The sequence below is a fragment of the Neolamprologus brichardi genome, chromosome 13 (genome assembly GCF_056152115.1).
Source record: "Neolamprologus brichardi isolate AB-2024 chromosome 13, ASM5615211v1, whole genome shotgun sequence".
Lineage (NCBI taxonomy): Eukaryota > Metazoa > Chordata > Actinopteri > Cichliformes > Cichlidae > Neolamprologus > Neolamprologus brichardi.
In genome coordinates, this window is record NC_142116.1 from 5789326 (window position 1) to 5801723 (window position 12398).

The 12398-nt window shown below is 39.0% G+C and overlaps 1 protein-coding gene across 2 annotated transcripts in view; it reads left to right on the top strand.

Annotated features, from left to right (window-relative positions):
* The window catches only part of cdh11 (cadherin 11, type 2, OB-cadherin (osteoblast)), a 91558-nt gene that overhangs the window by 62460 nt on the left and 16700 nt on the right, over positions 1-12398 (top strand). For both annotated transcript variants that reach the window (XM_087850025.1, XM_087850026.1), the window contains 3 exons: positions 2613-2732; positions 4219-4386; positions 9960-10147. In XM_087850025.1, coding sequence (XP_087706151.1) covers positions 2613-2732; positions 4219-4386; positions 9960-10147 — 476 coding nt within the window. The remainder of the gene's footprint in view (positions 1-2612; positions 2733-4218; positions 4387-9959; positions 10148-12398) is intronic.

The window sequence follows — 12398 nt, forward strand, 5'->3', positions numbered from 1 at the left end:
TTTAACAGGTATTTTCTCAGAAGAGGCAAAAGTCCTCTTACTAAACTAACTAAAAGGTTTAGTTTTAATTTAGCAGTAGTTTTGGTAGTTGAACTGAAAATTTGTCTGCATATTATTTTTCTGCTAAACAACACCATTTCTATATTAATCACTGAATGCAAACGCAGGAAATGTGACAGAAGTGCATATCAGGTCAACTCCTGAAAAATCCTTTTTTTTCTTATAAGATGGGCCAAACTACAAGCAGAATTGTGGAATTATTTAGTACCATATTGGCACAGGCAAGAGTTTCTACCACCCCCTTAAGAGCCTCCCTATTTAGAACTTCTGATCTTGGAAGATTTTCTTTCCAAAAATTGTGTGGTATTGGAGTGTTCAGCCTCTAGATACTGACCTGAAATGAACCACACTGGCAGCGGTAAAGCCTGAAACAGTGGAAGCATAAGAAATCCCTTCCCTGAATGGACTGGACTTCCAAAGAAAGAAGTCTGAAAGAGTTCTGTTTAGGCTATTTTTCACCCATCCGCTACATAATCTGAAACCTGAATGCAGAAGTCTGGCACAGAGAGATCACCAGTTGCCATGAGCCACAACCACAGAAGTGGAACAGAAATAAAAGCTGTAATTTGACTAACTAGGTCTATGTAGCCTCATGGATATCAGACTTAGAATGGATAGAAAAGCCAATTTCTTTCAAATTATCATTCTTGGTAATTTATCACGGTGTACTTATAACCACATTCAAAGCCATGCTGAATAAAATTTCATTGCAGTTTTCTGTTATGCAGAACCTGGTTAATTTTGCATGGAGAACAATGGTGGTGCTCACATGGCTGCAGCTGGAAAGGTAAATATTAAAATAGAAGATGTAGTGGGAAAAAGGCTGTAAAGAAGCCAAATGAACAATTCAATAATACATGATTGATGTGAAGCACCCAATCCTCCAGCCAAATTCATGCTGTTGCAAGAACTTAGTAACAAACATTTTGAGCTTTTAGTCCTTGAAAGAAACAGTTTCTGCATTTACTGGGGTTGTTTGGTTATGGGGAAAAACAAATGAAATGAAAAAACATTTCACCTATGTAACCTTTTGCAACTTTCACTTTTTCTCAATTGATCTTGCTAACCAAAAGCTTTTACTTCTGTCCTCTGGGCTCAAGATGAACTGTGTGAGTTTGAGCTTTAGTTGGTTTTGAGGGTTTTTTTTTTTCCTTTCAAGACTAGAAATAACACAAAGCTCTTAAACATATTTGAGTCCTTGTGTGGGCCCTCGTGGTTACTTCATGCAAAATAAAGGAGGTTGTAATCAGATTCATCATGGATATTGAAGCTCATGAAAGAAATTACTGATTTATCACGGGAGCAGATTACGGTTGGAGTTTGATGCCTAGGCTCTGAGTTTATCACTACCCACAAATAGAACATAGAAATTGGAGAGGGATGATTGAACATCCCCCCCGGGGCCTACAGGTGGATGCTGGGGTGGTGGAGGGGTTGAAACAGCAGGGGGTAATGAAGGGAAGTATTGGCACTGAAATGCCAGAGGGAAAGATGAAACGAGTTTGAATACAGCACCAAATTGGGAAGTTGTGCTTGGTTTGTGACAAGTGTGGTGTATTGGGTGTACGTGCAGTGCAGCTCCAGTTGCTTGACTAATCTCACAGCCTACACTCCATCGAAGAAGGACAGAAAGAGAAAAAGATGTAAAAATGAAATAAAACTAAAACCAACAAAAGTAAAAGTAAGAAGTTAGACTCAGCTCTGTATTTTCCTGATTTAATAGTGTAAAAAAAATTTAAAATAATATAACTTTATAGTCACAAACTAAGAAAATGTGGACTTGGGTGGCGACAAAAAACCCCAAAACATGTTATTTGCCTGTTTTTATTTTTATTTTTTTATTTATTTCATCAGAGCTGGTAATGATACAGGTCTGAAGCACTTTTAATACTACGTTTCTTTAGCGAGTAGCACAGGTCTAGCGAAAAAAGAAACCACCTTTCTGAGTTACATCGGAAAAGCAAAACTTCAATAATAATGCAAAGTTAACAGAATGTATTTCACACTTCTGCAAATTTAATTTTCTTGGTCTATTTACTCAGCATATCTGTGTCAGCCAAGTTAACAAGGATTTACTGGATGCAGATGCAGGGTGAAAACATATCTGTGAAATGTCCATTTTTTTGGGGGGGGACTAAGATAAACTGTCATGTTTCGGGCTCAACAACCATGCATTTTTCAGATTATCCAAAGACTTTTGAAAGGTTTGCATAAATCCATGGGGTTGTTGAACTCTGTCAGAGCACGGAGGAAATGCTGTTTTATTTAAAACATGAAAATCACCAAAATTGGAGACTGGATGTTTCCACCAGACAATGATGAAATGTAGAGAAATAATAGTGGAGACCAGCCCCACAGGAGCCCGTTCAGCCGCAGTGTCAGAGAGACAGGAGAGTGTTTTTCATTCCCTTTCCCATCCGGCTGGTGCAGGCAGGTGAATCGGCGCACATTTTTGTGACAAGCTTGTTTGTCAAACCATTCCTGAACCAAATCACTAAGGTAGAGCTATCTCCTCCTGACTTTTTTGTCATGTCTGTGTTTCTGTCCTGTAGGTACGTCAGTGTTGCAGGTGACAGCAACAGATGCTGATGACCCCACCTACGGCAACAGTGCCAGACTGGTGTACAGCATACTGCAAGGACAACCCTATTTTTCTGTGGAGCCTCAGACAGGTAAGGCTGCAAACAAAACCCTGAACTAGGCTTATAATTGTCTGCAACACAACAAAACACAATGGCTCAAAGGCCTTGATGTTACAGTGATGTAGTATGCACACAGGTCTAAGATCAACTACAAAAACAGCTTGTCGTGGACGATACAACAATGCGTTTTCTTTTTATTTCTCTGCACGTTGTTCTTGTATCACCTGGAGTTAGGATGTGGGGGGGCACAACTGCCAAATCAATAGGAATTAAGACCGCTACAAACAGTGAACAAATTTTAACAGTCACAATATTTTAAATTGAATATAATTAATTAGGAAAAATAATCAATGCAATAGACTTTAAACTCTAATATTGTAGTGCCGTCTGCCAGGCATCTCATCAAAACTGATTGTTGCAAAAACCAAACTCAAAACTTTTTTTTTTATTCTTTCACATTTCCATCTTCTACTGCTCTGTAAAAAGCCAAGAACTCTGTGCTAGAGGGATCGTGTAACAAGGCATCCTTTCCAATGAAATTGGCGAGGAAAAGAAGGCAAGCTGTAGAAAGAGGTCCCCAGCGGACATTCAGCTTTGGTCCCTGCAGAGCTGAGGCCTAATATTTGGGTTTGCATTAAAAGAGGAAATTGGATGTAAGGAAAGAGGTTAGGGCAAACACTGAGCTATGCTAGGTCAGAGAGAGTGAAGAAGAACTGAAAGTGAGAGGTTATGGTAGAGAAGGAGAGAGAAATTGGTTTACAGAGAGATAGTTCATGGAAAGAGAGTGGTTAGGGCACAGAGAGGCAGAGAGATTTGGGCAGAGTAAATCTGGCTAATCAAACCAGTGTTGGGTATTTGACTGGCTCAAATCCATAGCTCACATTTCTAATTGGTTTGGAGATTATCAGCTTTCCATGCTGTCACAGACATACGCACACACTTTTGGCATAATATGACAGCAGAAAGCCTCTCTGACACTGCAGCTAGACATGTGCAGAAAGAAAGAGAGAGATGGAAAGAGAGTAGTGGGTGATGAATTAAACAGAGAAAAATCACTGGGGCTTGAAATAGATAAAAATAAGACTTCACAAATGTTCTACTAGAGTTCTTATTTATTTAAATGATGAGTGATGATGCGTTCTCTTACAAAATGAAGAATCTTGGAATAAATTTGTTGTAAATTGGTAGTTTTTACTTAGCAATGATAGTGTTTTCAAAGTGGAATTTGTTTAACATTTTCATTTATTAATTTCAACAGGTATACAATTCCTTAATGTAATTCTTAATAATTTGTAATGACATCACGTAAAATGCACATGATGTACATGGTGCGACAAAACACAAGTACAGTAGCATACACAACACAAGAGTAGATATGCAGACATCTGCTGCTTTTTTCATCATTCAAAAATCCATAAAACCTCACCCACAAGCTTCCAGTGGTTTTGTTTTCCAGAATGGCTAAAAGAAGGCCTTATTTTAGCATTAATGTCATGTTACCACTCTGTCTGCTCAGGTATAATTCGTACCGCCTTGCCAAACATGGACCGTGAGGCCCGCCAGGAGTACGATGTCGTCATCCAGGCCAAAGACATGGGTGGTCACATGGGAGGGCTGTCAGGGACCACAGAAGTTAAAATCACCCTCACAGATGTCAACGACAACCCTCCAAAATTTCCACAGAGTGAGTAAACGCCTACGTTTTCTAGTTATCCATCGATAACATGTACTGCATTGTGTAGCTGTACATCATTTTCCTCGGGTTAGGCATTTCCATTAGAGGTGTGAAAGTGTCAGACCTTTTACCAAATGACAGCAGAGCTATTACACTTTATCTGAACTTCCAGTCTGCATCTTCCTAGCCTTTTCTGCACTATGCAATAATCACCAAAGGTCAGTGCAAGGGCATTCAATACACATCAATGGTGTCATTAGTTTGCAACTTACAAAGTAGTGAGGTAACTTTAGGCAAAAAAAAAAAAGCAAGTCTTTATTGGGATCCTGGAGTATCCCCCGGCATGTATGACTGTCTTTGGAAGTTCCCTAGGGCACTGGTTGAATTAGATATTAGCAGTGCAATGAAAAAAGCGGATCTCTGGATTTGTGAAGAACGGTAGATTTGATGCGAGGAAGGAGACAGAGGCACAAAATTTGAATATTTTTTAAATTCTTTTTTTTAAACATTTTTTATGAGAAGTTTATATTTTTATCTGGATCTATTTCTCTGTATGACAGATGATACAGAACTGCCAATGATTCTATTAACTGATAAAAAATATTTTATTTTATTTGCTTTTCTTTTCGAGTCCTCAGTGACAAAATACACAACCAGTACAATGATAGTGAGTTCTCTAGTTCCATTTAATACTGTACAAATTCAAAAAATGCCCATCTGCTGTAAATCCATTCTATATGATTTGGAAGTTTTGGAAATGGACTTCTAAAACTCATCAACCTTACCTCGTTTGGATAATGATGATCTCCCATTCAAGTTTTGCAAAAGTCTGTACCATTTCCAGCACGGTTGCCATGTCCTGTCCTTTTGCTTGTGCCTCTGAGTATCCTGCTGGATCCTTCAATGTGATTTAAATCTCCAGAAGTGGATGAAATCATGGCAAGGTAAATATGGAGAGCAGGGACAAGCGGTGAGCAAATATTGTGTGGCAAGTCCTGCATTTTCAATGTGCTCTTTCCTGGCACATAATGGCACATGCACGACAGTTCAGACCATTTCCTCTGAATGTTTCCCCCAAATGCCTCACGACAATACAGTAAAACTCTGTGTTGACAGTCTCACCCCGAGGAACCAATTATTGGTGCACAACTCTGTGAATGCTGAAAAAATGATAAGCATTCTCTGGGTCTTGTTCCACACCCAACATGCTTCCTTCAGGCTTGGAAACTCAAGACTTTTTCACTGAATCCCTTCGGAGACCCAGCTCTCATCAGCAGCAATGATCTTCCATAAAAATTCAGATCAGTTTGGAAACAAAAGATAATGTTTGCTATCTGTGTAAGTTTGGGGTCCACAGTGCAACAGCAGAGTGCACAGAGCTGTCAAAACAGGACCTAGAGAGTGCAATTTATATTTAAAAATGGCAGCCATGCTGGAAGTTTTCTTTGATGCCTGAGAAGAAGTTGAAAGAGAGATTTGCAAAATTTATGTCAGGTAAGGTTTTTTGAACTTTCTGATCACATCTCATGCACGGCCAAATAGCAAATATTCAGAGAACGATTTAACCTCTCTGGTTCTCCTCAAAGAGAAACATCCTAACCCTCAGCAAGGATTCACACCAATGCTTTTTTTTTTTCTTTTTTGCAACCACTTCCCAGCGGACCTTCATGTCCACCTTTCCATCTTATATCCAACTTTGCTATTTTGTGCTATGGCTCTTTTTTCCTTCATCGTTCTGTCCTTCGCCTCCTATAGCGCTGAGCAGAAGGGCTCCTGGCAGAGATTCTGCAGAATAGCTTCAGGAATGTATGGAGAGAAGAAATGGGGAGAAAACAAGAGATGATGGATCAGGATTTAGCCTGTGGAGAAGCTGAATGGGCAAGAAAAGGGAGAGACATGAGCAGAAGCAGTGAGGGAGATGCAGAGAGAGAGAAAGTCAAAACCACCACTCTGGTTCCTGTATATTATAACAAGCTGACAGCTGTGTTGCAATGCAAAGCTGAAATGTGATGCTGTAGACCACAACAAAAGGACATTTGAGGGAGTTTAGATGGAGAGTTTTATGAGCAGTGAAAAACTGCTCAAAAGGCAACACTTCTTCTCCAGCACGAGAAGCATATATAGAAGTTTCCATACTGGCATATGCATGTTTCTTTAATAATGCCACATGTTCTTACATAGTGACAGATGGTGTAAAAATGAAGGGAGAGCCTAAAACCTTAAATGGCTGATTTACTAATGCAAATTTTGTAAAAAACTCTAAACAAAAGACTAGTAACTGACCTAAAAAAAAAAAGTAACCCACTCCATAATCTCCTTTAAGCCAGCATATGTGCATTACCAACCATGGAGCGCTTTGCAATCCACTTTTCTTCATGAGCCAGGTGAAAAATATTCGAGAGACAGGATCAAGTCACACACATAGGCCACATTATGTCTAAATAACCACATTACTTGCCTGTGCATCACTGGCAGTTTTACATCTGCAATGCAAGACAATGTACCAAATAACAATATGTTGTGGAACTCGGTACCCTTGTCAAAAAATAAATAAATAAAAAGTAAAAGCAGGACAACCACCTGCAAGAAAATTCTCCCAGATGGTGTGAATGAGGACAGTGATTACTTATTTAGTAGTTGGGCAGAGTGAGAGAGAGGAGAGGAAGAAGAAAAAATGGAAAATGAGATAAGAGTCACGGAACAAAAACGGAGTCTGAGAGACAGCAAAAATAAAACAGATACAAAGATGGAATAAAAATAAAAAAGATAAAAACACACCGAAAAATAATGCATATATATGGCACAGCTAGACTCCCTCTTGTTGTCTAGCAGCTTTTCAGCTTCCATTCAAGCTGCTGTATTTTTTTTCCTTTCGCTCTAAGGTTTGATATCTCTTTCTCTCAGAGACTTTCTGTCCCTGCAATTCTCTCTCTTTTCACCTCATTATCAAGCGTCATTCGTTTGCAGCCTCGAAAAATCCATCACAGCACAGACAGGAGTAGGAGCAGAAAAACAAAGGCAAATAGCAATTGATTGTTCTTTAACTCTCTCTGACTTCAGTCTTTATTAGGCTGACATGACAGAGATGGTTTTGTTAAATACTGTTAATATATGTCAGCCGCAGCGCTTCTCTCTCATTCTTGTTTGAACAGGAACAATGGAGAACAAAGCGGATAATAAAAAGGCATTTGAAGTGGTGAAAGATCTTTTGGGCGATATCTATTTGCACATCATTTACCTTCAGTGGCTTCTATTACAGAACTGTCTATTCTCATAAATCTTGGAAAAATTAAACTCACCTTAGAACTTTAGTTTTAGCTCTTCTCTCAGATTTAAGTAGAATAGATTGCATAACTTTTTTAACTGCTTTTCCAATGTGGGCTTGCAGGGGGCTGAAGTCTATGTCAGCTAAGACGAGTCAAAGTGTGCAGAACATTTTAAACACGAATGCTATGAAGACTTTGAGCGAGTTTAGTCAGGAAACAGCTGCATTGCATCACACAGCAATAGTGATCTGCCCCACTCTCATCGTGTCCTATCCAAATGTGGTGGCCTGTTTAAGCTGCAGAGTTTCCCTTCTCTCCCTCTGCCATGTCAGCACCATTGCTGCCCACTATTAAACCCCTCCACAGTCCCAGCAGCCACCTGTAGACTCCAGGGGACAATATTGTGTTGTCAATCCCCAATCCCAAACGCTAACTGTATTCTGCTGCTCTAATAAATCAGTAATTTCAAATGCAAGTTGTTTAAATGAAATAAAGGGCCCAAACACTAATAAAAATATCAGGAGTGACACTATTTTGAGTAGAAATCTCTTCAAACGTGTGCATAAATGGAATTACTGTTGATAGTTTAAACAAATATGCTGTTATGCAATTTGGTTAATCTTTATAAACCCAGGCTTTATGTGCTCTTTGAGGCACAGACTATTTAATTGCAAACTCAGTCCACACCCACCACAATATAGTTAACCACACCACAGGCATATTAATTCTTCAGACATCAAACTTTGCTTCTGAGTTTAAATTCCATATATCACAACACATCAAAATCACAAGTCTGACTACGAAATCACTGAGCAATAAAAGACATCATTGTTCTAAAGTCAGTCATCAGATAAAATTCCCGACCCAAGAGATTGTGGTCATTACACAAATTACACTTATTAGACGTTTCATTAGTGTTTATATCTGAACATGGCCGGTTTATGAGCTTATAGTCTGTGGGAGTAATGACAGTAGCCGAAATCTCTCTCACTCTCTCTGGTATGGGAGACTAACCTGTGCCTGGCTTTTTGCAGTAATGAACTCAGTGAATTCATATTTGCTTCCCCTGTCATCTTTAAATGTAAATGTACATTTCCTGTATGTGACGTGCTTCATTTTAGCCTGCAGCCAGGTATGCCAAGCTGCCTGTGTGTTCTGTCATACAATGTTTAACTCAGCCGCCAGAAGCCATTGATGTTAAGCTACTTAGCAAAAGCAAGAATAGAATGACAGGAGAAGAGAGAGGAAAGGGGCAAAGTGGGGGGATAGGGATGAAATGAGCTTTTAACCAAAATGGTACATAAAAAGAGGAGGAGAAGAGGACAGACAGGGATGCGAGAAATGGAACGATGAGGGAGGAGAGGTGAGGATGAATGACGAGATTTGGGAGGATGGAAAAGGGAGAAGCACGGGAGAGATAAAGAGGGCAAAGATCTTAGTAAATAGAGTCAAACAGCACAGAGGAGTTTAAAAAGCAGGGACAGAGATGAAGACGAAAGATGGAGAAGAGGGATTTGGTGAAGATCGATGGAGATGTGAGGAAAAAGTAACAGGCCTGAGGGTGGCAGGGGGGATTTAGGCTGAATGGATCAAGTCCTGTGAATCGCTCAGAAGCCACATGACAGACTGAATTTCATGATTCACAAGTTTGCCACACCTGGACGAGCAGGATAAACACGCTAACGGTGTACAGCCCATAAATGTAGAGTTTACTTTGTGTTCAATGCCCAAATCTTGGTGTAGGAAGGGGCAAAGAAGAGGCGAGGAGGAATTGAGAAAAAACAAACAAGAATAGTAAAACGTGGAAAAGATAGAGGAAGAAAGATTTGGGAAAAGAAAATAAATAAGATAATAGCGCTGAGAGGAGAGCGGGGGGGGGGGGGGTGTATGAAAAAATAAGCAGAGGCTAAAGAAAAATTGGATGAAATGGGGATGAGTGGTTCAGGTTGAACTGAGGGGAGAGATAATAAGAGCACAAGGAAAGGGAAAGGGAAAAAAAGACAGGGGAGCGAGTAGACATATGGTCATACTGTTCTCATTCTTGAAACCAGGTGTCTGCTTCTTCACATACCCACACACACACACACACGCACACACCTGACACTACAGGGGATATTAATATCCTTTGGGCCATATGAGACAGATGGTATAGTTCATGTTAATCCCTCACTGCCCTCCAAAACTGACCCTGCCTCAGATAGTAAACACAGTGGCAACCAGCCAAGGATTGAACAGTGTTGAATACAAAAGCAAGCTGTGACCAAAAGTCACCACTATCATCACCAAGAAGCCGACACACATATTTTTATATTCCAGGTGTGTACTCGATGTCTGTGTCAGAGGATAAAGTCGCAGGAGAGGAGGTGGGCCGTCTTAAAGCTAAAGACCCCGACCTTGGAGACAACGGGCTGGTGAACTACCGCTTAATAGATGGAGACGGAATCAACATGTTTGAACTGACCACGGACTCCGAAACCAGAGAAGCTGTGATTAAACTGAAGAAGGTAAGAAAAGAAAGAAACTTAGCAACTTAAAACTGCATTTTCTCCCTTGGGTTTGGTCCATCAGATGGAAATTACTCGCTTATCTTAAATATTTTGCCATCTCTTTAGACCCCAACTAATTCTTCAAATATTTAGCCCTTTAGCTATGCTAACTGTATTTGCTGATTATGACAGTTTAGAGGGGGTTTTTAGTAGTTTTTCAAAGGAGTAACGCATTGGTCTGGACAACCAAACAATAGGGTGAAACTCATTTTGAAGCTCAGTGGATTTTCAAATGATTCCCATGGGTTTATGAGTTAACTCCTTTTACTTTATTAGATTGTTTTAATTTTATCACTTGATAAACCACAAAGTTGGGGCGAAGCAATAGACATGATCAGCAACAATTCTCAAGAAGGGTGTGTCATTTAAGTTCTAATTAGTTGGTACTAAGAGGCAAATGTGCGAGGAAATAATTCCCCAACTTCGCCATCTTACATCACCATCACCAGTCTGAGCCAGTTAATACAAGGCAGGACGCTTTCATGTTGCCTATGCCAAATTCTGTCACTACCTTGGTTATGACAAATCTTTTTTGGACTGCTTTACCCAGTCTGGCCATTCTCCTGTGACTTCTCGCATCAACAAGCATCTTAACCCAGAAACTGACGCACACTGGATATTTTTGGCTTTTTCGACTATTATAAACCACAGAGATGGTTGTGTGGGAAAATCCCAGTAGATCAACAGTTTCTCAAGTACTCAGACCAGCCTGTCTCAGACCAGCCATGCAACATTCAAAGTCACTTAAATCAACTTTCTTCCCTGTATTGTGAATTTTAGTTTGAACTTTAGCTGGTTGTCTTGACAACCTGCTGTAGTTGCTCTCATGTAACTAGCCAATTTGCTTTTACATGCAGCTGAAAAGGTATACCAAATAAAAAATGGCTGATGAATGTTTATTTGATGTAAGCAGTGAATTGCAATGCATCTTATCAGAATGTTCAGTTTGATACTGTCGTGCTAAAAAAAAAAAAGGAAACTTCCTGTGAAATACATCATCTTTTGGTCCTCTAAAGCCTTTTTAATTAGACAGTAATAATGGTGCCTTCACAGGAGGGCTGTAGTTTTATTTTATTTTTATATATATATATATATATATATATATATATATATATATATATATATATATATATATTTTTTTTTTTTTTTTTTTTTTTAGTTTTTTTTTAGTTTTTTTTAATATATATTTTTATTAGTTTTTCTGTTTTCACAAATAGTACATAATTACATAACATAATAAAGTGTACAATTCATAACCAAAAATAAATAAATAAATAAATAAATAAAAAAACAAACAAAAAACAAAAACAAATAAACAAGACAAAAAACAAACAGACTGATAACTAAGCACAGAACACCAGCTGAGTTCCGTCTAAAAAATAAATAAATAAATAAAGAGAGAATACAATACAGTACAATACCTGTGGTCCCAGTAGTACGTTGCAGTTTGAACCCTCAAGAGAATCCTTGTAACATAATATTAGAAACATCAGGTTCCACATAATTCAAGTATGGTTCCCACACCTTAAAGAATTGATCTGTTTTTGAGTGCAGTATACATGTAAGATATTCCAATGGCACTAGATCCAACACTACTCTTTGCCAACCTTTAATAGTTGGTGCTTTTTCATAAATCCATTGGAGTAATATATTCTTCCTTGCCGCATAGGTGAGAACACAGTACAATCTCCTATTATTCTTGGAGGAGGGCTGTAGTTAACCAAAGAAAATAAAAAATTGACTGAACTCATTCACAGCTGTTCTAGGGGAGGAGTGGGAAAACTGGAGTCAGCATAGTTTTGACATTTTTACTTCCATCTTACCGGCTGTTGAAGTATGTTATGCAAACTACTGCAGAATTTACACAAGTAAATATACATGCGAAAAAGTTAGACTAAGCACTTTCTGTTTGGGTAGTTGGTAGTAGATTAGCCTTTTGGTATGTTCTTCCTTCAGTACAGAGATACCCATGTGTACTAATAAAGTAATCCAGAACTATCACCGGTGCTGGGTTTAGAAATGGGTGCAGATAACAAGCCCCAAAATCCCTGTCCTTGTGCTCCTCCATGATCTCCAAAAACACTTTCAACTTTTATTTTTACAGTTGGATAGTTTCTCACTTCACCCGAGTTCATCTTCAATGTCCTTCAAGATATCGGAGCATCTTTTCTGGACATTATTTATAAACGGTTTCTTTGCATGGTTGAGT